Here is a 25,918-nt window from a genome sequence, read left to right on the forward strand (position 1 = left end):
AACAAAGTCTTCCCCACCAGAGGTATGGGAGGATAAGCATACAGCAGACCTTCCCCCCAATCCAGGAGGAAGGCATCCGATGCCAGTCGATCGTGGGCCTGAAGTCTGGAACAGAACTGAGGGACCTTGTGGTTGGCTCGAGATGCGAAGAGATCTACCAAGGGGGTGCCCCACACTTGGAAGATCTGGCGCACTACTCCGGAATTGAGCGACCACTCGTGAGGTTGCATAATCCTGCTCAACCTGTCGGCCAGACTGTTGTTTACGCCTGCCAGATATGTGGCTTGGAGCCACATGCCGTAACGGTGAGCCCAGAGCCACATGCTGATGGCTTCCTGACACAGGGGGCGAGATCCGGTGCCCCCCTGCTTGTTGATGTAATACATGGCAACCTGGTTGTCTGTCTGAATTTGGATAATTTGATGGGACAGCCGATCTCTGAAAGCCTTCAGAGCGTTCCAGACCGCTCGTAACTCCAGGAGATTGATCTGCAGATCGCGTTCCTGGGGGGACCAGCTTCCTTGGGTGTGAAGTCCATCGACATGAGCTCCCCACCCCAGGAGAGACGCATCCGTAGTCAGCACCTTTTGTGGCTGAGGAATTTGGAAGGGGCGTCCCAGAGTCAAATTGGCCCAAATCGTCCACCAGTACAGGGATTTGAGAAAACTCGTGGACAGGTGGATCACGTCCTCTAGATCCCCAGCAGCCTGAAACCACTGGGAAGCTAGGGTCCATTGAGCAGATCGCATGTGAAGACGAGCCATGGGAGTCACATGGACTGTGGAGGCCATGTGGCCAAGCAATCTCAACATCTGCCGAGTTGTGATCTGCTGGGACGCTCGTACCCGGGAGACAAGGGACAGCAGATTGCTGGTCCTCGTCTCCAGGAGATAGGTACGAGCTGTCCGAGAATCCAGCAGAGCTCCTATGAATTCGAGTCTCTGTACTGGGAGAAGGTGGGACTTTGGGTAATTTATCACAAACCCTAGTAGCTCCAGGAGTTGAATAGTCATCTGCATGGACTGTAGAGCTCCTGCCTCGGAAGTGTTCTTCACCAGCCAATCGTTGAGATAAGGGAACACATGCACTCCGAGCCTGCGAAGCGCTGCTGCTACCACAGCTAGGCACTTCGTGAACACTCTGGGCGCAGAGGCGAGCCCAAAGGGTAGCACACAGTACTGGAAGTGACATGATCCCAGATGAAATCGAAGATACTGTCTGTGAGCTGGCAGTATCGGGATGTGTGTATAAGCATCCTTTAAGTCCAGAGAGCATAGCCAATCGTTTTGCTGAATCATGGGAAGAAGGGTGCCCAGGGAAAGCATCCTGAACTTTTCCTTGACCAGATATTTGTTCAGGGCCCTTAGGTCTAGGATGGGACGCATCCCCCCTGTTTTCTTTTCCACAAGGAAGTACCTGGAATAGAATCCCAGCCCTTCTTGCCTGGGTGGCATGGGCTCGACCGCATTGGTGCTGAGAAGGGCGGAGAGTTTCTCTGCAAGTACCTGTTTGTGTTGGAAGCTGAAGGACTGAGCTCCCGGTGGGCAATTTGGAGGCTTCGAGGCCAAATTGAGGGTGTATCCTTGTCGGACTATTTGGAGAACCCACTGGTCGGAGGTTATGAGAGGCCACCTTTGGTGAAAAACTTTCAACCTCCCCCCGACCGGCAGATCGCCCGGCATGGACACCTTGACATCGGCTATGCTCTTCTGGATCCAGTCAAAAGCTCGCCCCCTGCTTTTGCTGGGGAGTTGTGGGGCCTTGCTGAGGCGCACGCTGCTGACGAGAGCGCGCGCGCTGGGGCTTAGCCTGGGCCGCAGGCTGTCGAGAGGGAGGATTGTACCTACGCTTACCAGAAGAGTAGGGAACAGTCCTCCTTCCCCCATAAAAACGTCTACCTGAAGAGCTAGATGCTGAAGGCTGCCGGCGGGAGAATTTGTCGAAAGCGTTATCCCGCTGGTGGAGCTGTTCTACCACCTGTTCGACTTTTTCTCCAAAAATGTTGTCCGCTCGGCAAGGGGAGTCCGCAATCCGCTGCTGGATTCTATTCTCCAGGTCGGAGGCACGCAGCCATGAGAGTCTGCGCATCACCACACCTTGAGCAGTGGCCCTGGACGCAACATCAAAGGTATCATATACCCCTCTGGCCAGGAATTTTCTACACCTTCAGCTGCCTGACCACCTCCTGAAATGGCTTGGCTTGCTCAGAAGGGAGCTTGTCCACCAAGCCCGCCAACTGCCGCACATTGTTCCGCATGTGGATGCTCGTTTAGAGCTGGTAGGACTGAATCTTGGCCACGAGCATAGAAGAATGGTAGGCCCTCCTCCCAAAGAAGTCTAAGGTTCTAGAGTCCTTGCCCGGGGGAGCCGAAGCATGCTCCCTAGAACTCTTAGCCTTCTTTAGGGCCAGATCCACCACACCAGAGTTGTGAGGCAACTGAGTGCGCATCAGCTCTGGGTCCCCATGGATCCGGTACTGGGATTCGATCTTGGGAATGTGGGGATTAGTTAGAGGCTTGGTCCAGTTCGCCAGCAATGTCTTTTCTAGGACATGATGCATGGGTACTGTGGACGCTTCCTTAGGTGGAGAAGGATAGTTCAAGAGCTCAAACATCTCAGCCCTGGGCTCATCCTCCACGACCACCGGGAAGAGGATGGCCGTAGACATCTCCCGGACAAAGGCCGCGAAAGACAGACTCTCGGGAGGAGAAAGCTGCCTTTCAGGGGAGGGAGTGGGATCAGAAGGAAGGCCATCAGACTCCTCGTCAGAGAAATATCTGATGTCCTCCTCCTCCTCCCACGAGGCCTCACCATCAGTATCAGACACAAGTTCATGAACCTGCATCTGAAGCCGTGCCCGACTTGACTCCGTGGAAACACGGCCACGGTGGGAGCGCTGAGAGGTAGACTCCCTCGCCAGCACCGGCGAAGCTCCCTCCACCGACGTCGTCGGGGAGTCTTCCTGGGAGGCGGCCGCAGCCGGTACCGCAAGCGGTACCGATGTCGGAGACCTCACCCCGGGCAAAGGGCCAGCCGTCGCCTCGCTCGATGGTACCGGTGGCGCAAGCACCCCCGGTACCGGAGGAGAAGGGCGCAACAGCTCTCCCAGAATCTCTGGAAGAACGGCCCGGAGACTCTCGTGCAGAACGACTGTGGAGAAAGACTGGGAAGCCGATGCAGACGTCGAGGTCAGAGTCTGTTCCGGGCGTGGAGGCGGTTCCGGGCTGTCCAAGGTGGAGCGCATCGACACCTCCTGAATAGAGGGTGAGCGATCCTCCCAGTGCCGATGCATACTGAGTGCCGACTCCCTCGGCGACCCAGCGCTCTTGGTACCGAGGCGGGAAGGAGACTGGTGTCGATGCTTCTTTGATTTCTTCAAACGAAGCATGTGGAGCTTCCCGGTACCGACGAGGAGGACGTAGAATCCAACCGTCTCTTCCTCGGGGCCGAGGCCGAAGAAGGTCGGTCTCGGGGGGGGCTGTACCGCAGGAGCCCTCAGGGCAGGAGGAGACCCACCCGAAGGCTCACCGCCACCAGCAGGGGAATGGACAGCCCTCACCTGCACTCCAGTCGAAGCACCACCGTCCGACAACATCAGCAACAGCGGAGGTCCCGGTACCACCGACGTCGACACAGCCTTTCGATGTCTCGGTACCAACGATGCAGAGGGTCGAAGCCTCGATGCAGTCGATGCCGAGGTCGAAGACTTCGATGCTGTCGACGTCGATGCACTCGATGCGTCCTGTGCTGTTGTCGACGAAGAGCCCGAGAACAACACGTTCCACTGGGCCAATCTCGCTACCTGAGTCCTCTTTTGTAAAAGAGCACAAAGACTACAGGCCTGCGGGTGGTGCCCAGCCCCCAGACACTGAAGACACGAAGCGTGCCTATCAGTGAGCGAGATTACCCGGGCGCACTGGGTGCACTTTTTGAAGTCGCTGGGAGACTTCGATGACATGGGCGGAAAAATCACACCGGCGAAATCAAAATTCGCGATGATGATGAAAGGCACCAAAAATAAGGGAGAGAAAACCCGTACCGAGGCCAAAAAGGCCTATCCCGAAAGCGAAAGGAAACTTACGCTGGGGGAAAAGCTGGACACACGGGAAGGGACAAAGACCAAAGGTCTCTCTTTTTTTTTTTAGCGAAATCATGAAGACGCGCGAGGGTCAACTTGAGGGGCACGAAATGGCGGCAAAACATGACTGTCCCGAGCGCGGACAAAAGAAGACTGACGAACACAAGCCGGTTCGGGCGGGAAGACGGCCGCGCATGCGCGGTGCGCATGGGCGTGCGAGAGCTAGCAAAGGCCTTGCTAGTGAAGTTTCCAATTGGAGGGGCTGCCGTGGACGTCACCCATCAGTGAGGACAAGCAGCCTGCTTGTCCTCGGAGAAATATATATATACTAGTAAAAAAGGCCCGTTTCAGAAAGCAATGAAACGGGTGCTAGCAAGGTTTTCGTGTGTATATGTGTGTGTGCGCGCCGGTATCCGAGCCCTGCTCCCCGCCCCCATGTGCTGCAGCGCGAACACCTACCTGCACCTTGATGGCCACTCGCAGGGAGTCCTTGGCCGATGCTGTGGCCGCATTTGTCGCAGGAATGTCGCGCGCTGTTTGCGTACGCTCCCCCCCAGGGCCGTTGCTCACTTGGCCCCCCCCCCCCGGATGCCGACACTCACCCCCCGAGGTCGACGGAGGCAGCACTTTAAAGTAATGCCAGCTGAGAGGAAGAGAAGCACAGTACAGCAGCCTCGCATTCAGCTTTCTCCTTCTCTCTCTGCGAAACAGGAAATGAGGGCAGGACGCAGAGAGAGAAGGGGAAAGGTGAACGTGAGGCTGCTGTACTGCACTTCTCGTCCTCTCAGCTGGCATTACTTTAAAGCGCTGCCTCCGTCGACCTCGGGGAGTGAGTGGCGGCTTCCAGGGGGAGGGGGGGAAGTGAGCGGCGGCGATGGGGGGGGGGGGTGCGGGAGCGACTGCGCGTTGAGCCTGTGTTTGTGTGTTTGGGTGGGTGGGAGGGGTTGCAGTTGCTGGGGTTCTGTGAAATGTGAGGCAGTGTGCGATGCGGGTTCCGTATGAAAAATGGGCGGCGAGGGGCAGGGGGAGATGACGCTTCATGGAGTGTCAGTGCTCCGCTCTCGTCGTCATCACGTAGTGACCTGAGGGCGGGGCACACAGTCATGGGGAAAAAGGATATCTCTACGCCTCACACTTCCGGTTGAGACTTCATTTAGAACGTTGGGGTTGCGAATTATGTGCGGAAAGGGCGTGGCTGAGGGCGGGTCTATGAGTGACAGTGAGTGGTGCTGACAGCCTCAACAGTGCAGGGCTTCAGTGTTTCCCTGCCACAGAGTGAGCTTCAGAACGTTGGAGGTGAGAATTATTCAGAGGCTTTTTTCCCCTTTTCTTAAAGAAATTGTTGAATTGAAGAATGAACGCTTTCAAATGCACCTCACAGAACAATAGTCCTATTAAAATATTCTTTGCCAGCATGAGAGAAATTTTTGATATTATATAGTATAAACACTCTTTAAAACTTTTTTGTGATCTATATTATCTGTACCTTTGCCAATTTTCATCATTCATGTATAATCTATTTGCTTTCAAAGTTGTTCAAGAAAATTTGTTTTAAGAAAACATTTAGGCTATAGCAGAATTACTTCTTGAAGCAAGGATTGTATGTTGTATACCATAAACATACCATACATGAATGGGGGTCCTCTATACAGTCAGTTTCCATCTGAACAGTATACACCCTTAATCAGTTAGATTCTTCTAAAGATTTTATCTGTCACCGTGTTTGCTTCAATACAGTTTCCTTCCTTTCGGACCCAGCATACTGCTTGCCTATCTGTTTTTGGGATCTTTCAGCAAAACTTCATTCATAGCCACTCAGTGACAAATTTATTTCTGCCCTACAACTTTATAGGAAAATCAGATAGTTTGGAACGGGCGCCCATGCTAGTATCTTTGTAATCCAGCTCTTAATTATAACCACCACTATGCAGTGATCCTCCTTAACTCCAGCCAAACCACTGGGGCTGCAAAACTCTACTTCTCTGAATGGGCCTATGTGAAAATCTAAGCCTACCTGAATTGTCTATCTGTCTGTCCCGGGAGGGCTAGCTTTCCTGAGAGGAATAGTGATAGTAACTGTCGAGTAAGCTGTGCCCAAGACAGGGATTTTGTTCTGATCATAAAGGTACTAATCAACCACAGATATGCACAGCATAGAGCACAACCTTGATTCATTACATTCTCTGGATAGGATAGGGTGCTTATGTTTCTTTCAGATGCTACATCTGTGTCTATGTCTAGAGGGCGCATTATTTTCACTGAACATGGTCTCGAGTTTTCTCCAGTGAACTTTCACTGGTTAGTCACAAAAACTAGCCACTTCTCTTTGGGCCATTAGCCACCAGCCAGGGCTGCTGGGGGGGGGGGGGGGGCAAGATTCCACCGAGTCTGGCCTCCAAGGGAGGCCAGGCGCTGGGGTCTGTCTCTCTCCTGCTGTTGATGAGACACCGGGCCCCCCTCCAAGGCTGGGGAGGAGTTTGCGGAGTTTCGGTAGGGGGGAGCAGGGAGATAAGGTGAAATGTGCCCCCCACCTTTGGCTCTGCCCCCCCCCCCCCCAAATCTTTCAAGTCTGGCTATGCGCAGAAGAAAAAGAGTGGCCAGTCTGGTGGCTCAGTAGCAATACTGTACATGGCAATGCAGAGAGTCCAAATTCAACTCCTGGGTCAGGTTTTTCCACTCTTCAGCCTGGCTACAGCTGGAGAATCATCATAATCATAAGAAAAATATTGCAAAATTGATTGGACTACCCTCTGTTGCTGAAACAGAAGTGCAAGCTTTTCTTGAAACTGTGCTTCCTCAATTGCTGGCACTTGAGGTCATAAAGGCCCTCTCAAGATTGAGTGGACTCTCAGTCTAGGATTCAAGAGACCAGGTGACCAATGCTCCAGGGTGGCCATATTTAAACTACTGAACTTTGCATATAAACTATGATTCTATAGTTTCTCTGTGCAGGTATACAATTGGAATATAATGGTCGGAAAATGTTGTGCTTTCAGGACTATTCTCCAAAAGTGTCTGTCTAGCAGCATGAGTTTGCTTCACACTGTTCTAGACTGTTTTAACAGAAGGTGAAATTTGCACTCTTATACACCCTGCAAAACTTTGATTGATGGACCGAGGCCAATCTAGGATCTTCACTACAGTCCAGAAGACTAACACCTTTGTGAATTGTTTATTACCAAATGCTGGAGAACCCTAGTTTTATTTGACACTGTGGTATGTAGGGACATGGTAGCTTCTGGTAGGAGCTAATATGGATCCTCTCCTTCATTTGATTGATGGGATGCTCCCTTTTCTAATTCAACCTAAGACGAGGCCTGTCCAGATTGCCTGATATGGATCTTGGCTGTGAATTGTTGATGCTTCAGTTTGATGATTATATACTGCATTTGTTTTGGATATTTTCACTTTGTTGTCTTTTGCATTGGTTGGTTGGGGGGGGGGGGGAGGATGATGGAGCTAAACTCCATTGGACAAGTTCCCTATTTTGATATTAGGGATTAGATAGTTGGGGGGAGGTAGGATAAGGAGGGACTGTTATGTGAACATGTCTGGGGGTGGGGAAGGGAGGAGGAACATTGTTTAAGGGATGGGGGTTTTATTTTTTTTTTTTGGGGGGGGTGGGATTTTATTTTTTCAAACCTATTTAGGATTATGTAACAGTGAAAAGGTTCTTGACTTCAGTTCTGACATTATATAATGAGATTGCATTTGCACATGGATGGAGGGTGGTGAAGGACTGGGACATCTCTCTCCTAATTATTCTCATGTCTCTATATGTTGGCCTAATGCCAGTCTAGGGATTACATGATTATCAAATTAGTTTCCTGGAATATGTTTGTGTGTGTATGTGGAGAGTGTGCTCCCCAATCAAATGTAGTCAAATTCTCCAAGCATTGCTCAGAAAATGGGTATTGATTGTGATGCTGCAAGAAACACATTTAGATGACATTGAACATACACATTTATTTATATGGGATATAAATGCTATAAATAAATACTAAATTTAAAAAATGGTGGGTGGGGAAAGTTTTGGCCACATCCACTAATAAAAAGAAAGCTGGTTGCATAATTTTATTTCATAAATCATTGGATGTTCAGTTTCATAAAGTACTTGTAGTTGCTGATGGACATTATATGATGGTTCTTCTGATGATGGATCAGCAGCATCTGATACTTTTTAATGCATATCTCCTAATGTTTACGATAGAACTTTTTTTTTTTTGCACTACTCTTATCAGGGAACTAGCTTCCCTGGGAGATTATCCAGTAGTTTTAGGGGGTGATTTCAACTCTGGTCATGACCCTTTGGACAAATTGAGCCTTGGAAGGTTTGAGTAGATTAATTTGACTAAAGGAATATGTACTGGTACTCATGTTACTTGAAATAATTTAAATGTTCTTAATATCCATTAAAAATGTTACAAAATTGTCACAGTCCTAATATGATATTTAAGAACAAAGAGCAGGAATTATTTTAAGAGCACTCGCTAATATTTCTCCACCACTTACTTATAAGGTAAGAATGATTTACAATTGCAAGAATACAAAGGAATTAAATGCTATTTTTCTGTAATTTCACTAGCATGTACTGCAAGATTTAAAAGTATGTGCTCAGAGCATGGCACTAAGTTTTAAGAGTGTCCATGCGCTATCAGTATAACTTTAAAAGATACCATATGCTCAGAACACAAAGAGACTATATTTTTAAGCTTCAAAAAGGGTTTATTTAAAATAAAAATCATGTAAATAGTATTGCAATGAGGTGGTTCTTTTAAGAGATCTTACAGATAATCTGTACTTCAGAGTAAAGTAGCAGGTTTTTAAAATCAGAAGTTATAACTTACAGAACAGTCTTTGTTATAGAGCATGCTGTGGTCCAGTGAAGAGCCACAAGGCAGAGGCAGGTCCTCACAGCAGTAGATTTCCAAGAGCAGATTCCCAAGAGTAGGCAGGTCTCAAGAGCTGGAGAGCTGGGCTTTTCCAGGCTTTTTTATACAGTCTGTTTTCAGGGAAATATGAGTGCATGTCCTGTGTGCATTTGCTTCCTGGTTTGCACTGGATAACTTGCAAGGCATTATGGTTATTGTAGTCTGTTCACATGATCACATTATGTCTTTCCTTTCTGCACATGTCCTGGCGTCTTCATGTCTGATAGCTGATGGGAGGGGTCAGGTATACATCTGATGACAGGCAAATGTTTTGTTTATGCTTTTCCTCTGAAGTCTTTGTCTTCAATGGGTTCTCCAGACTTTCTGTCTCTTGGGTTTTTGGAGATGTCTTGATGAGCCTTCGGGTATCCACCTAGTCATGCTTTTGTTATGAGGCCTTGTTAGGTGGGAGGAGAAGGAAGCTATATCCTAGTACCTTTTGTCTCTGTTAAGTGTTTGTAATTGACTAGCCCTGCTATCAGAAGTTCCCAGGAAAGGGGGGGGGGGGGGGGGGGGGAAGAAATAAGGACTTGAAATGAAAGCCAGTTGCAGTTTCAATATGTCTTTTAAAAGCTGCATTTTTATATTGGTACCTGATTCAGCACAATTCTACATATTTCAATAATTCTGCTGCATATTTAATTCTGACAATTGAACTGACATCAAGTTACACTTATTATGGGCAGGGTCACTATCTATGGCTCTGTCCCTATGGTAGCCACACTCCTTATACCAGCCACGGTGCATATAAACAGGCATCATTGAAAATATACAAGTATAGGAGAAAAAAATAACTTGTGATTTTTTTTCCGTTATAAATAATTTCTGAAAGCTGTTACAGCTCCAGTATACCCAGTGCAAAATAAAACAGCAAATGTAAATTCTCAAATTGGACATATTCAAAACACTAAAATGAAAATAAAATTATTTTTTTTTGCCTTTGTCTGGTGACTTTGTTTTTCTGATCATATTGGTCCCAGTCTGATTCTGCTACTCTCTATCTGTTCTCTTAACTCCATTTCCAGGGTTTCCTTTTCATTTATTTCTTTACTTTCCTCCTTTCTTGCCCAATATCCATAAGTAAAAGCTGGGTCCTTCATGGAAATGACTGGAGGAGGTATAACGTGGATCCAGCTTTTGCCTATTTTCTCCATCCATGTGCAGTTTTTCTCCTCTCTTCCCTTTCCCTCATCTCCATCCATGTGCATCTTCGCCTTTTCTCTTTCCTCCTCTCCATTCATGTCCAGCATTTCTCCTCTCTCACATTCTTTGCATCCATGTCCATCATTTTCCCCTCCCCTCCATGTCCAGCATTTCTCCTCTCTTCCCTCCCCTGTATCCATATCCAGCAATAATTCTCACACCCCTCTCTTCCATCTAGTCCAGCATTTCTCCTCTCTTCCCTGTCCACTCCTCCATCCATGTCCAGCAATTCTCCTCTGCACCCGTCCTTCCCTCCATCCATGTCGAGCAATTCTCATTTCCTGCTCTCCTCTCCATCCATTTCCAGCATTTCTCCTCACTCCCCTGCCCTCCCCTCCTATCCATGTCCAGTGATTCTCCTCTCTCTCCCTGTCTTCCCTTCCCATCCATACCCAGCATGTCTCTTCTCTTCCCTGCCTTCCCCTGCCCTCCATGTCTAGCGATTCTCTCCCCTGCCCTTCCCTCATCCATGTCCAGTGATTCTCCCTCCTGCCCACACATCCTCCTCCTGCTGCCTGCTTGAGAGTCCAGGCCCCCAGCATCAGCCACAACAAGGCCTGGCACAAGTGCTGACAAGCCTTCACACCAATGCCATGCACTCTGGAAGGTCCTGTTCGTTCCACCCTGATATGTCACGTATGCATCAAAGGGGTGGTACCAACAGGGCCTCCACTAGTGGCTAGGCTTGAAGGTTGTGTGCTGGTGTTGGCCAGGTCTGGTATTGATTGATTGGGGACCCAGGCTCTCAAGCGAGGAAACAGGAGCAGTGACAGGGGGACTCGGGAGGTTAAAAAAGGTGCCGGTACACTGTACCGGCACAAAAAAAGTACTGGAAATATCATTGCTTAATGCGGCCTTGAATTTGTTGGATATTTGGAGAGTTTTACATCCCTCAGACCGCGACTACACTAATCTTTCTGGAGCCCATGGTACCCAATTAAGAATAATTACTTCCTGGTCTCCCAGTCTCTGTTCACTTTTTATTTGCACTGCAGAAATTAACGCATACCATATTTTGGATCATGCTCCAGTATGGTTAGTCCTGAAACCTGTGCATAGCAGTGGTAGTCTCTCAGTGTGACAATTTCCTCCAGATTTATATTATGATACTTACGAGTTTCATAATAGAAGGATTATGATTCTTTTAATACTCATCATAATACACCTGACTTATTTTGGGAAGCCGCTAAAGCGGTTTTGAGGGGAGAGATCATAGCTTACATAGCCCAAAAGCACAAGATCCGAGATAGAGAGTACTTCAATGTCTGCGCAGACTGTATAAGCCAGTGCCTTCTAAGGAGAATAGAGATCAATTCCTTGCATCTCAGTCTGTGTTAAATAAACTTGCTCCATCAAAGGACAGTGAAATTGTGGCTATACTATAAGTACAAGTTGTACTGCCATGATCCTAAAACCGAAGCTCTCTTGGCCAGACTGGCGAGGCAATGGGAAGAAAATAGGCGAGTGCACTTCTTGAAAATAACCTTGGCCTTGATAGTAAGGGATGACATTGCATCAATTTTTCACAAATTTTATGCATCGTTTTACTGTCCTGAAGCGGAATTAGATAGTATAATTTATTTGAATAGCTTAGACCTTCCATCGTTAGATGCAGACTCAATCCAAACCCTTCAGTGACCCATTACTGAAGATGAAAGCAGGACAATTTATATTGATGTTCTTCCAGTTGAGCTTCACTAGATCTGGCACTTGTTTCATCACTTCTGTATGATCCACGATACATTTTGACAGAGCATTTGTGACCCCTGAAGCAGACGGGACTCTGTCAAAACACAGCCCCATGTCGGGTCCTTTTATGGTGCTTTATCAATACAAGTGTACTTTTTTACATTGTTTGTTGGAAGCTTTATTTGGTCCACCCTGCTCTTGTTGTGACAGAGAGTATATGCCAGATTCATTGTACATGGCACAAATAATGGTTATCCTGAAACCAGACAAGCACCATTCTTTGCCCGAGTCTTATTGACCAATCTCTCCTTAATTTTGAGATGAAACTCCTTGCCAAAGTCATGGTTTATGGCTTAATTCAGATGCTGCCTTAATTAATAGCAGATACACAGGTAAGGGGGGGGGGGGGGAACTTGATATACTGCCTTTCTGTGGTTTTTCCAACTACATTCAACTCAGTTTACATATTATGTACAGGTACTTGTACCTGGGGCAATGGAGGGTTAAGTGACTTGCCCAGAGTCGCAAGGAGCAGCACTGGGAATCGAACACAGTTCCTCAGGATCAAAGTCCACTGCACTAGCCACTGTCTTATTAGAGACAATTCTGGTTTCTTTGGAGGTGATTCTGCGTAAACAGCTCCACTCTCTTTTGGTTAGTTTTGATGCAGAAAAAGCCTTTGACAGGGTCTTGTGGCAGTTTGTTTGCTACTTTAAAGACCTATGGTCTAGGCCAGTGTTTCCCAAGTCCGGTGCTAGAGTACCCCTTACCAGTCAGGTTTTCAGGATATCTACAATGAATAGGCATGAAAGAGATGTGCATATAATGTAGGCAGTGTATGCAAATCAAGTTCATGCATATTCATTGTGGGTGTCCTGACTGGCAAGGGGTAGTCCAGGACTGGACTTGGGAAACACTGGCCTAGGAGATTACTTTTTCAGAGTGGTGGAAACATTGTAGAGTTCGCCTAGCGCCCAAGTTTGGCTTAATGGGACTTTTTCTGACCCCATCTGTATTGGCTGAGGTACTCAGCAAGGTTGTCCACTCTCTCCCTTCTAATTTGTTTTAACCCTAGATTCCCATACCTTCAAAATTGCAGCAATCGCGTATGATTTATTGGTACATCTGACAAACCCGGAAGAATCATTAAAGAATCTCATGGAGAGCTTCCAGGAATACAGAGACTTCTCCAGCTTCAAACTGAATTTAGAGAAGTCCAAGGTACTTCCCTCTCTCCAATCATTTCGGCAGAAATCACAAGGCCCCTTTCCTTTCCATTGGGCAGAGGGGTTGCTTACTTATTTAGGCTGGTATTCATGGACAAGATAACCCTTATCATATAAACGTATTAGTCGGCTGATTGCACATACCACACCTCTGTTGAGAACTTGGCAGGACTTCCCTCTCTCTCCCTTCTGGGTAGAATTGTGATGATCCAAATGATACTCTTTCCTAGGTGATTGTATGTTGTGCAAACTATTCCTCTAACAATCTTGAGAAAAGATTTCAAGTTATTATGTAGGGAACTGGGATACTTTTGCTGGAGAGCCTAGGCTTCATGGTTGGCAACTGGGCAAATTGTGGCTTAGGCATACCTGATCTTAGCCTGTATAATTGGGCAAACATGTTAAGACATCTAGGACATTGGATAAAAGGTATGGACGATTACACACCCTATCACATGGAGAAGGAATATTTTGCACCTCTACATCCTAATTTTTTGGTTACATGTAGAACAGACAACCTTCCCTCCTCTGTTAGAGGAAGTGCCATGTTAGGCCCCCTTCAGAGACACTGGAGAGCTATAACACTGGTTTTGGGCCAAGATCCTCATAGTTTGCTTTTACTGCCTCTTAGAGAAAATTTAAATTTTAGTCCAGACCAAGACAATCAGGTATTCTTGAAATGGGAAGCTGTAGGCCTGAAATTCTTGGAGCATTGTGTACAGAAAAATGGAAATCTTTATTCTTTAGACTTGAAGCAACAGAGGGGATGCATATGTGTACTGTCAGTTACATCATTACATTCGGAGTGGCCTAATGGTTATTGCAGTGGGTTGTGGACCTGCGGAACCAGGTTTGATTCCTGAGATCAGCAATGGGTTGAGATGCTGGGGAATCAGGTTCAGTTCCCTCTGCAGCTCCATGTGACCCTGGGCAAGTCACTTAGCCCTCCATTGGCCCAGGTACAATACTTGATTGTGAGCCCACCTTGTTATATACTATATTCTGCTGTTTTTTCCATTTTGTATTCTTGTAAACCTGTTATATTTGTAAGCCGCATTAAGCCTGCTAATAAGTGGGAAAGCGTGGGGTATAAATGTTACAATACAATATAGTACCAGTACTTGAAAAAGAAAACTGTAAACTGCTTAGGGATAGGCAGTATATATACTGAAAATAACAATCACCTCCCTATGATCTCATTCTCTTTCTGCTAGTTTTGTTACTAGATTGAAAGATCTATTTCATACCCGACATAGGGATCTACCTTCCATTTCATCCATCTATAAAGCTCTCAGAGCCTTGCAACCCCCTAAGACATATGACAATATTTGGCATACATCGGAGATTGAAAGTGGCTAGGGCTCTTCAGCTTGGACAAAAGGCGGCTGAGGGGAGATATGATAGAAGTCTATAAAATAATGAGTGAAGTTGAACGGGTAAATGTGAAGCATCTGTTTACGCTTTCCAAAAATACTAGGACTAGGGGGCATGTGATGAAGCTACAATGTAGTAAATTTAAAATGAATCGGAGAAAATTTTTCTTCACTCAACGTGTAATCAAACTCTGGAATGCGTTGCCAGAGAATGTGGTAAAGGCGGTTAGCTTAGCAGAGTTTAAAAAAGGTTTGGACGGCTTCCTAAAGGAAAAGTCCATAGACCGTTATTAAATGGACTAGGGGAAAATCCACTATTTCTGGGATAAGCAGTGTAAAATGTTTTGTACTTTTTGGGATCTTGCCAGGTATTTGTGACCTGGATTGGCCACTGTTGGAAACAGGATGCTGGGCTTGATGGACCTTTGGTCTTTCCCAGTATGGCAATACTTTTGTACTTATGGTGGTGGTGGGGGGGGGGGGGGGCTCTTGATTTCTCTATTAGTTTTAAATCACTCCGCCAGGTAAAAACTATTACTGAATTTCAATATCCTAACCTAGAAATTGTTGCCTGCTCTATAAAAGACAGCTTTGATGGATTCACCACGAGGGGGCCACAAGAACAAGGGCTCCTTCTCGGGATAGAGGTAGCCCACCAGCCAATAGTGGCTCTGTGTAGAGATGGATCGCGGGCCACGAACAAGACAAGAGTCAGGAGAATTGAGAACTAACACAAGCATCATGATGACTCTTATCAAACAAGACAACCTAGTCCACTTTAAACTCGGGACATGAGGGGGGAGAAGGGGGGAAGACGGGGGGGGGGGGGAGGGGGAAGATGCGAGGGGAGAAAAATGAAACAAAATGTTGATGGCAAACCTTATACACTTTGTACCGATGTATGGTTATTGTACTATATTATTGATTTTGAAGTTATTTGGTTGTGTGCACCAGATTGATCCATCAATAAAAAAAAGTTGAAATATATATAAAAGACAATTCCCTAACCAAATCTATCTGCTTTCTATTACTATATCACCCTCCCAACAGCTGGAACTGGCTGAGGCTGAACTTACTGAATTTATAGCCAACATATGTGTCAATAATGACTATATCATTATGAATAGAGGTATCAACTTATATCTTGAAAATGCTCCTAATCTATATACTAAACAATTCCTTGATTTCCTTAATGTCTGGCAATTCTCACTCTTCAATGGAATGCCCTCCCAAATCAAAGGACATCAACTAGATTTATTGGCAACCAAATTTACAGACCCAATTAACTTTCACATATCTGAATATGGCTTTTATGAAGTTAAACTTGCATGCATACAGCCTGTATGAGAACAAATTTACCTGGACTAACCTGAAACATTCCCTCTGTGAGACAAAGCTTTTACTTATCCACTTACTTTTGAAAATTCAAGTGCATATTTATTTATTTATTGTGAACATTTATATCCCACATATTCCCACCAAGGCAGGCTCTATGTGGCGTACAATGTCAGTAGAAAGTACAACATAATAGCAATAGTGCAAAGCAGGGGGAAAAAAAAAGTAGATAAGGGGAGGGAGGGGAAAGGAAGGCGGAGATGTATGCATAAATAAATCCTGAAAAAGTTATGTGCTAAAAGCACAGCTGTAAATGTATGCACATATGTTCCCTGGGGTAGATCTGAAAGTGAAAATATGCAATTACTTTCACTTTTAAAAGCTAATCAAGTTTCCACAGAGAAACTGTGTATGTGTTACATGTGTGAGCAGTTATCAAACTACTCTCTGCACGTGAATTCTCAAGTTGGAGCATCTTTACTTGGGAGCTAGCTACATTAAAGTATTACTTTAACAGAAGAATCAATAAGGTCTTGTCAGCTATATATGCAGGTATGGTTTTTCTGATACTTTTTTGATCTAACGTATGGTTTTATGTTTTAGTAGTAAGTTATGTTCTTTCATTTGCATTTTACCATGGAAAGCCATTTGAAACAGTAGAAGAGAAATTTTGAAAAATTAAGCATTGCATCATAAGAAAAGTACAAAAACTATTGTGATTGAGGAGTCCAAAATCATAGTCAGACAATCGCAAGAGCAAAGGACATGATTTATTATGGTTATGGCAATCAGCTGTTAGGCATTCAACATCAGACTCACACTTTACAGCAACTAAGGGCTCAGTTCAATGGGGTTTCTTATCCAACCTATTATTCTGGAAATAAATAATGTTCACAAAACACATGGAAGGATGAATGAAAAATGTATTAGTATATTTTATGGTTTTTTTTTTTCACCTGTATACTAGCAAAATGAACTGCTTAATGCCAAAATGTGTTTAGGTGAACAATTTTAACAGCACTTGCCTGTTTTACAGTTCTTGACTGAATCTGTAGTTGATCCTCCTAAAGAAGCCCATTATGGCGAAACTTGGCTCATTGTTGAGAAAAACAGCTACAGTGGACTCTATTATGAGATGGTTATGACAACAGTGGATATTTAAAAAAAGAAGCCTTTATACAAGGAAGTTGAATTTATGTTTACAGATTGATTGTCTACAGCATCCTTCTGCTTTTGATGCTAGGACTGCAAAAAGATAAGTTTTCATACTGATACTTATTTAGCATTTCAATTTTTGGACTATTTTTCCGATGAGATGTGCAGTGATTGAGATGGTGCTGTATGAGTTTCATTGTATAGCACATCACACATTTTAGAAAAAAATTTTTATTGTTCATTTAATGACTTTTTTTTTTATTGTGTTGTTAGATTTCATTAGATATAGAGAAAAATAGACCCAGTTATAGAATTATTATGTTATCTTAATAAAGCAACTTTAAAGATAAAGGCGTAAATCATAATGGACAGGATCAGAGGGGAAGTGAATGACCTGTCAAAGGCACTGAATTCACCTTTTACAATTATCCACTATCTGTCAGTAAATGCCTGGCTTCAGAGGACTTTGCTGTTGTCACAGGATAAACCATGTTCCAATTCCACCTTTACCAGCCATTTGGTAAAGTTGGGTTTTTCAAACAGGGCATTTCCAGGAAAACTGATGCCCAAAGTGTCAACCAGCAGGCAGCTCCTGCAGTAATTCAGCATTAAGCTTAATTCAGTCTTAAAAACTGGGCTCTTCTTCTACCAAGGACAGAACTCATTTTAAAGCTGATTTGTTCAAAAGCTGGTGGGTTTGGATTTGACTTGTGACACTGGTTATTCTTGACTGACGAACACATTTTGGCTCTGAGCTTTTCTAAAGGAATGCACTTAGGACCCAAATCAATTTATCACAAAATGGGTTTATCGAGGCTTTATAAACCTTAGAAGTCTGATTCAGTTAGGTTGGATCTTTCCACTGAGCTAAATCCTGATAGGCAGGCAAAATATCCTGAATAGTGCTAGAGCAGTCTCCAGTAGGTTGTGGAGTGTAGCAGCATGGCACTGTATTTATTTCGATGGAGTTATGTTGTAAACCTTGGTTATAAGAACAACAAAAAGGAAGGGAAATAGAAAAATAACCCCTTATTTTACACATCTTGAATCACCATGGCTTCCTTTGGCCATGAGTAGTTGTCTATAGAAAACAAATCGTAGTCAGGGCTGTAGATAAGAGACTTCACAAAGGCCTCTTTGTCTTCTGGTTCAGGATGCCATGAAGCCAAGTCATTTCTGTAAGCATAGTCAACTATCTGAAATCAAAGCATAAATATTGCCCTTTAGAGAATAAGCACACAAGCACAATTTCTGTAATCTAATATCATTAGAGTCTGCAGAAGGAAATGTATAATTAAGAGTGTGCAAGTGAAATATATTCCTTACTTGGAGCTTACAGAACTGAGAGTGCACAGTTTAACGTGGCAGTAATTTGCATGCTCATAGCCGAGATTGTGTGGCAGAGACGGTGGTGGGAGGGGGGGCTGGTTGGGAGGCGGGGTTAGTGCTGGGCAGACTTATACAGTCTGTGCCCTGAAAATGACAGATACAAATCAAGGTACGGTATACACAAAAAGTAGCACATATGAGTTTATCTTGTTGGGCAGACTGGATGGACCGTGCAGGTCTTTTTCTGCCGTCATCTACTATGTTAATATGTAATGCATTGAGGCAGGAAACTTCTGCTGGAAGCTCTAACTGACGGCTTTCTGCATCGGCCCCTGAGCTAGGAACCCAGAGCTAGACTGGGATGAAAATTCAGTAGGTACCATTTTCTCTTTGGATGATCTTTGGCAAGTCATGATGTATTTCTCTGGCTCATTGTGCCTGGCTATAATGACAGTAATATTGTCCCTTATTCTCCCAATCACTATGGAATCTTTTCAGCAGTCAAGTTGCCATAGAGCAAAGTTGCTCACCTATAACAGTTGCTCTCTGAATACTGTGAATCACATTGCATGCTTATTTGGTTTACACCATTGCTATTTAGCACTAATTTGCCATTTTACCTCCTAGAGTGTGTGTGTGAGATGGGGGGATTCACTTGTTTTGGGGGAAAAGTGCTAACAGTGATTGCATAAATATTTCTACAGCATTATACTTAAGTTTCTTTATTTATAATTGCTGTAGATAAAAGATAGACAATTATATCAAATTACATTATCATTGTGCTGTCAACTCTGAGGTGGAATAGGCACTGTATTCTGTCAGTGAAGTAATCATAAGGTATTTACTAGTTATCTGTGGCATGAACAAATATCTTGTCCATGTTCTTAAATAAGGACTCAGCCATTCCAAAATCTGCATTAAGACCAGCCCAGTCCTACGCTAGCAATATTCTATTTTGCTGTTTGGAACAAGGGGATGTTCGACGTTAGCTTCAGAACTTAGTACAAAAACAGTGCTGGGCAGACGTCTATGGTCTGTGCCCTGAGAATGGCAAGGACAAATCAAACTCTGGTATAAGGTATCACATACCATGTAAAATGAGGTTATCTTGTTGAGCAGACTGGATGGACCGTACTTGTCTTTATCTGCTGTCATTTACTATGTAAGGGGACATTTAGGGTTATTGGTTTCATAGCTCAGCTCCGTTGTTGACTTTTTGTCTTGGAAGCATCTTATGCTTCAGGATTTCAGCGATAATGATACTATCCTCCCACCCCCTCCATTTCCTCTTCACGGGCTGTTCTGCAGCGCTATAAAGTTGAAAAGTCATAATGAATGCCACCTTAGATGTGGCTGTGTGTAAGTGTACTGGGTAATCCGTGTGATAAACAATATTTCCTGGTTTAAATACAAAAAAAATCCAAAGAGTGAAACACCCTTACTTTAACGGCAATCTTCAAGGACAAATCCCTGATAGTGCTTAGTGGAGGGTAGAGTCGTCCTTCTGCCAGATGGTCAGGTGTTACTTCTTCAGCAATAGCCTAAGGGGAAGAGGAAAGTCAATGCAGAGGATATAAAATTAACTTTTGATGTTCTAGCCTTTTTGAGTTAGGCTGCGAAGGCATGGTTTAGTGAGAAAAGCAAGATAAGAGAGGGAGTCTAAAGCACAGGAAACCGTCACGCAAAAAAAAAAGCACAAAGGGCTGCCAACAGTGGGTTGGCATCCAGGCTTTAATAAAGGATGCCAACCCAACCTTGGAGGCCCTTTGTGGGTTTAGTGATAAAAGAAATGAGAGGAAGGCCTGAGACATGGCGTCTGAATACTTGCTACATCAAGGACACTTCGTACGATGCAGACACTGTCACCCTATAGTTTGTTTGTCCAACTGTAGCCTTAGTAGCAATCAGAAGAGTAGTGCAGAAAACGTCTGGTTTCTTTGCAAGTGTGATAACTTTTACTGGATTAACAAGAATCATCCAGAGGGTGTTCTATGTGAACCTTTTCCTCTGCTCCTTTGTACTTCCAGCATAGTTGAGCTGAAAGAATCTGGTGCTAGGAGCCTTCATTGCCATTTGCCCAGAGATTTATTTACATTATGCCACTCCACTACAAGAGATTTAATTGGGGAACCCCCCCCCCCCCCCCGCTGCCACACACACTGAAGAGTCTTAGGGTGGTGTTGTTTCAGCCCTTTCCCTTTGTTGTAAAGCCAGTACATTGGAGGAAGGCCATTTTGAGGCTATCCTTCATTAAGTGCAGCACAGAGCCTAATCCAACAGAAAATTGATGGCGTGAGCTCTGAGAGAAAGTGGCTCATTTCTAATATATCTGAGAAGAAAACAGAGCTTTGGCACAAAAGGAGAACATTTTAAAAATCACACATATTAATGTTAATAATAACAGACCTCAGCTGTAGTAAGGAAAATGTCTTCAGAAATATGTCGGACCCCGCAGGCGATGATTCCGAGGGCCACCCCAGGAAACACGTAGGCATTATTTCCTTGGCCTGGGAAGAAGGTCTGTCCATTTGATAGAGTCACCTTAGGAAATGGACTCCCACTTGCAAATATACCTCGACCCTACCATCAAGCATATAAAACAAACAAAAACAAATTGTGTTTTATAACCCTTAAACTTGATAAGCAATACACAACAGCAACAATTCTTACATACCAGACCACAAAATTTTGCCTGTGTGTAACAAAGATGTACTGTGCGGATATAGTGGAGGGGAAGAAACAAATCTCTACAGAAATGGAACCAGCTCTCATTAAAACTTTTAAGCCAAAGTTCAAACTGTCAGAAACCAAGGGGGCAGATATCACATCAGGATCAGTTTGCTGCATCCAAAAATTGGGCTCACTTGAAACATAAAATACTAGCTGACCGATATTCAGACAGTGGCGGACAGTGTTTTTTTAAAACATTCACCATCGCCGGCTAGATTAGACCCCGATATTCAATGGCAGGCCATGCTCGGGCACTGGCACTGAATATCGGGGGCTAAATTTGGTGGGGATGGCTGCTGGAACCTATGCGGGTCCCAGCCGATAAGACTGTTATGAGGTCCCAGCTGAACATCGGCCGGGACTCGTATAACTATATTTTAACTTTAAAGAAGCCCCTTTCCCGCTCCCAGCCTCCAAAAAAGCCTCTGCCTCCTTCCTACCCCCTGAGAATCAAAGCCCTGGTGGTCCCAGTAGGGACAGAGTGAAGGGGTAGTACAGTGAGCTGACTCGAGAGGTTACCGCAGCCATTTACAGAGGCCAGCTACAAGGGACAGAAGCGATGCGGCTTCTGTCACAAACCTGGAGTGTCAAGTGCGGAACCAGATGCACACGCCCACGATGCTATTGTCCCTTTCCTCCAGAGCGCCCACAGTCTGGGTGTGTCTACCTCTGGGCACATCTACACTGCGAGCGCTTCTACAGTGACATCAGACGCCTTCAGTTTAAAACCAGGAACCTCGCACTACTTCTTTGCCTCAGCTACTACCTTGTTGGTTGTACTGGTGCTTTCTATCCAGTTGTCTACTGCCTGCCCTGTCTTCTGCCTGAATTGGACCACTGCTGGAACGCCACCTGCCTTGACTTCTGCCTAGACCTGACCACTGCTGGAACGCTGCCTGCCCTGACTTCTACTTGGACCTGACCTCTGCTGGAACATCGCCTGCCTTGACTTCTGCCTGGACCTGACCACTGCTGGAACGCCGCCTGCCTTGACTTCTGCCTGGACCTGACCCACTGCTGGAATGCCACCTGCCCTGCCTTCTGCCTGGACTTGACCTCTGCTGGAACACAGCCTTCCCTGACTCCTGCCTAGTTCTGACCTCACTACCTCCTCCTCCTGTCTGAGCCTGAGCCCCTTTATCTCTTGCTCGACTCATTAAGTCCTGTTGGCTGCCCGAACCAAGGGGCTCAACTGCTGGGGAACAGTGGTTGCTGCAGGTGAAGTGTTGAGTTTGCTGACCGCTGGCTTTCAGACCAGCTTAAGGGCTTACTTACTTTTCCTGACAGCTGTGGCAGCTACACTCCTGCCCCTACATGGCTACCTTAATGCAGAGTTTCCCAAACTGTGGGTTATAACACCCATACGCTATCCAAACGTCATCAGCCTGCACTGTGGGGTCATATGCTTTTTGTGGCCAAGATAATGGGGTCATGGTCACAGAAAGTTTGGTAAGTGCTGCCTTAACATAAATGTTGCCTCCAAAAAGGCAACTGATAAATTTGTGACCAAGAAAATCTAATGCCATTGATGTCTCTCACAACACAGAATAGATCCAGAAAATTGAAATTTTATAACCTTGATGCACACATTGCTTATAAGAAAAAACATGATAAGATCCAATATCTTATCTGTATCATGGGCAAAAACAACTACAAGTGGATCTAGCAATTGCCTGAGAGAGAATCTTGAAGAAATTGGGTGAACTCCAAACTGTCAAATACTTCATTTTCCCTCTACTCTCCCCACTGCAAATTAAAATTTCTATAGATGAATGCAATCTCTCAAGATACATTTCTTGAGTATCCCTAAGGGGTAACCAATGGAGACCTCAAAAAATTAAGAAATGAAAAATGACACTTCTTGCACTGGTTTTCAGAGGAGTCAAGGCTCCTGTGGACATAGCCTCTATCTTTATGTCAATTTGTGTCTGTAGCTCTTCCAGCTGATTGAATCTAGAGTGCACACCTACTACCTGGACTTGTTCATCAACTTATGTTGAAAGTTGACCAAATTAGAAGCCATTGGAGATAATTCTATAACACAGGTGCTAACATTTACACTGATTAGATGCATAAATATTTAGAATAGTGTGTCACTGCCAAAATTCCTCCTAAGCGCTATTTGGTAACTAGATGCATATCTTACATAGGGTACATATGCAATGATGGTATACACATGGACTTAGCTTGGGAGAAGCATGGGCAAGGCTCCACTTACACACGTACCTTATAGGATAAGTTGTGCACATATCTCCGGACGTAGGAACTAACACTTACACAAGCTCAAAGGCTCGTGCCCAATTTTTAAGCAGTTACACTAGTATTCTATATATGAAAGTACGCACCTATTTTCCTTCATAGAATAGACTCCTACCAGGTGCCCAGTTATAGAACTGCTCTCATAGAGTCCCACTTTAGCAGAACGTGTTTGTTCTATATTGGTAATAACTGTGTACAAGGTATCCAATATCACCCTTTGACATTTAATAATATAAATAGATCCTTCAACCTCAAACTCCCTTGAGGTAGGGGGCTCAGGAGCCTCTGAATCAGCTGCCTCACAAGTGAAAACAACATATAGCAATTCATCATTGGTCTTGGCAGAACCTACTTCTATAGGCGATCCTTCCCAGACCCTAGAACCCACCAAACACACACTCCAATCTTCCTGAAAGCGGTTACAGGATAAAGACTCTACTTATGAAAAAAGTAAGGGCTGAAGAATTAGAAGGTTCTAGTCAAAAGGTTGACTGATGGTAATGCCGAAAGCAGGCCAAAGTTCATCAGTGTATAGCAAGACAAAGTAAACCCTGTACAAGCATCAGAACTACAACGCTTACCAGTGCAGGGAGGGAAACAAGGACGGCATCAAACTTCTCTTCTCTCCCTCAAACGGCACACTTCCTGCTCTGACTCAACCTCTGGTTTCCTTTCAATCTACCCATATATGCATGACGTTGCCATTTTTAACTGCGTCATACCTAATGACATATTTGCTGTTTTAATATTTTGGATCCCTCATCCTATGCTGCAGCGCAAAAAGGAAAGGCCAAGTGTCTTGCGTATACTGCACACTACCTTTGTCAGTTGATAGCACTGTTCAGCCGTGCATTCTGCTTTGCTGGTGGGATTACTCAGGGCAAAGATAATTGGCCGGTCATTGAAAGTAGCCATGTCTTTCAGAATCTTTTCTGTAAAGGCTCCACCAATGGCTGCCACACCTGAAAAGGAATAAAAGGAGCTTTTCATTGCTCTTATTTTATATGATACTAGCCGTTAAGCCCGTTTAAACGGGAGAGATTTTTGTTTGGCAAAATTCCTCTGTCCCCTGCCATCTTCCCTCCCTGCCCTATGCCCTCCATCCATGTGCATCTCCTTCCTTTCTTCCCTCTCCTCCATCCATGTCCAGCATTTCTTCTGCCCTTCCCTCCCTCCCTCCTCCCCCCACCGAGGTCGTCGCCGCCGCCCCTCCCCCCAATGTCGCCGCTACCGTTTCCCCCCCCCCCCCGGGGTCGCCGCCGGCCCCCCTCCACCCGGGCTGGGGGCTCTCCTCTCCATTGAGCTTATAGCACCTCACCTCCAAAATTGCATCAGGCAGATCGCCTCCCGTCGGCCTTCCTTCCCTGCCTGTGTCCCACCCTCGTGTGACATAAAGTCGGCGAGGGCGGGACACAGGCAGGGAAGGAAGGCTGACGGGAGGTGATCTGCCTGCTGTGGTTTTGGCGCTGTAAGTTCAATGGAGAGGAGAGGGCCCGGCCCGAGTGGAGTGGGGAGCGGTAGCGACCTCGGTGGTTCCCTCCCTCCCTCCCCTTCCGTTTTCCAGGTCCACTCCTCAGTGCAGCGTTTCTTTCCCTCTCTGTTCCGTCCTCTGACGTCATCACGTCTTGACGCGGGGGTGGGACAGAGAGGGAAGTCTCTACTGCGCATTTGCGGGTGAGTTGGTCACTTGCCATTTACTACTACTACTACTTAACATTTCTAAAGCGCTACTAGGGTTACTAGGTTACATTACTAAATATTGAACCCTATTTCAATTGATAGAGAATTCAAGTCTGAAGCATGACACTTCCACATGTTAAGGACATGCTCACAGAGGCTGATAAAAGGTATTGCAGATTTTATCACTGTATTTCAATTATTATTCAGTGGTTAGCAGTACGTTAACACATTAAGAGGAACTTCTGTGAATTCTTTTGGAATGAAAAGATGGTATTTCCATCCATACTGGTGTACTCTACAAACCTCTTACTCAAAGTGCTATTTTTTGTAGGAAAAAAGGTACCGGTACTCATTCTGGGTAACCTTAGGGGCGGGGGGTCAATATCTATGGCTCTGCCTTTACGGTAGCCACACCACTTTTACCAGCCATGGCACATACAACCAGACATCACTGTACTACGAGAGAACATAATTGCTTACGTGGCGGCCTGCCGTAAGAGGTTGGCCACTGGCATTCAAGCCTTAGCAAAAATGCTTCAGACAGCTAAGGTGGTTTATCTGTGCAATCCCTCAATTACGAATAAAGATACTTATGTAGCAGCAAAGATGTCCCTAAATTCTATGATTCATGAGTTCAATCTATCAATGTACAGATTCTCTAAATATGAGAACAAACCTGGTAAAATGTTGGCTAGGATAGTAAAACTCGGGGGGGGGGGGGGGGGGGGGGGGGGGGTGTCCCAAGTGGTGGCTCCATTGCAATCTTCGCAAGGAGAAATTGTCAATACACAGCCACAAATCCTAACCATCTTTTTCAAACATTTTTAACAGCTTTATAACGCACGCCCATCAGTAGAACCTAATTTAATTAGCAACTTTTTAAATCAAGCTTGGCCGTCGATGGAAGCTAGACAAATATTAAATACTCCA

The 25,918-nt window shown here is 45.2% G+C and overlaps 1 protein-coding gene across 1 annotated transcript in view; it reads right to left on the reverse strand.

The window, feature by feature from the left end:
• Nucleotides 1-16,585: 16,585 nt before the first annotated feature.
• The window catches only part of ME3 (malic enzyme 3), a 202,653-nt gene continuing 193,320 nt past the window's right edge, over nucleotides 16,586-25,918 (reverse strand). The window contains exons 12-15 of the mRNA XM_030200152.1: nucleotides 24,128-24,270; nucleotides 20,726-20,899; nucleotides 19,762-19,860; nucleotides 16,586-18,186 (exon numbers count right to left, since the gene is read on the reverse strand). Of these exons, the coding sequence (XP_030056012.1) occupies nucleotides 18,025-18,186; nucleotides 19,762-19,860; nucleotides 20,726-20,899; nucleotides 24,128-24,270 (578 nt within the window). The 3' untranslated portion in view covers nucleotides 16,586-18,024. The remainder of the gene's footprint in view (nucleotides 18,187-19,761; nucleotides 19,861-20,725; nucleotides 20,900-24,127; nucleotides 24,271-25,918) is intronic.

The sequence above is a fragment of the Microcaecilia unicolor genome, chromosome 4 (genome assembly GCF_901765095.1).
Source record: "Microcaecilia unicolor chromosome 4, aMicUni1.1, whole genome shotgun sequence".
Taxonomy (NCBI): Eukaryota; Metazoa; Chordata; class Amphibia; order Gymnophiona; family Siphonopidae; genus Microcaecilia; species Microcaecilia unicolor.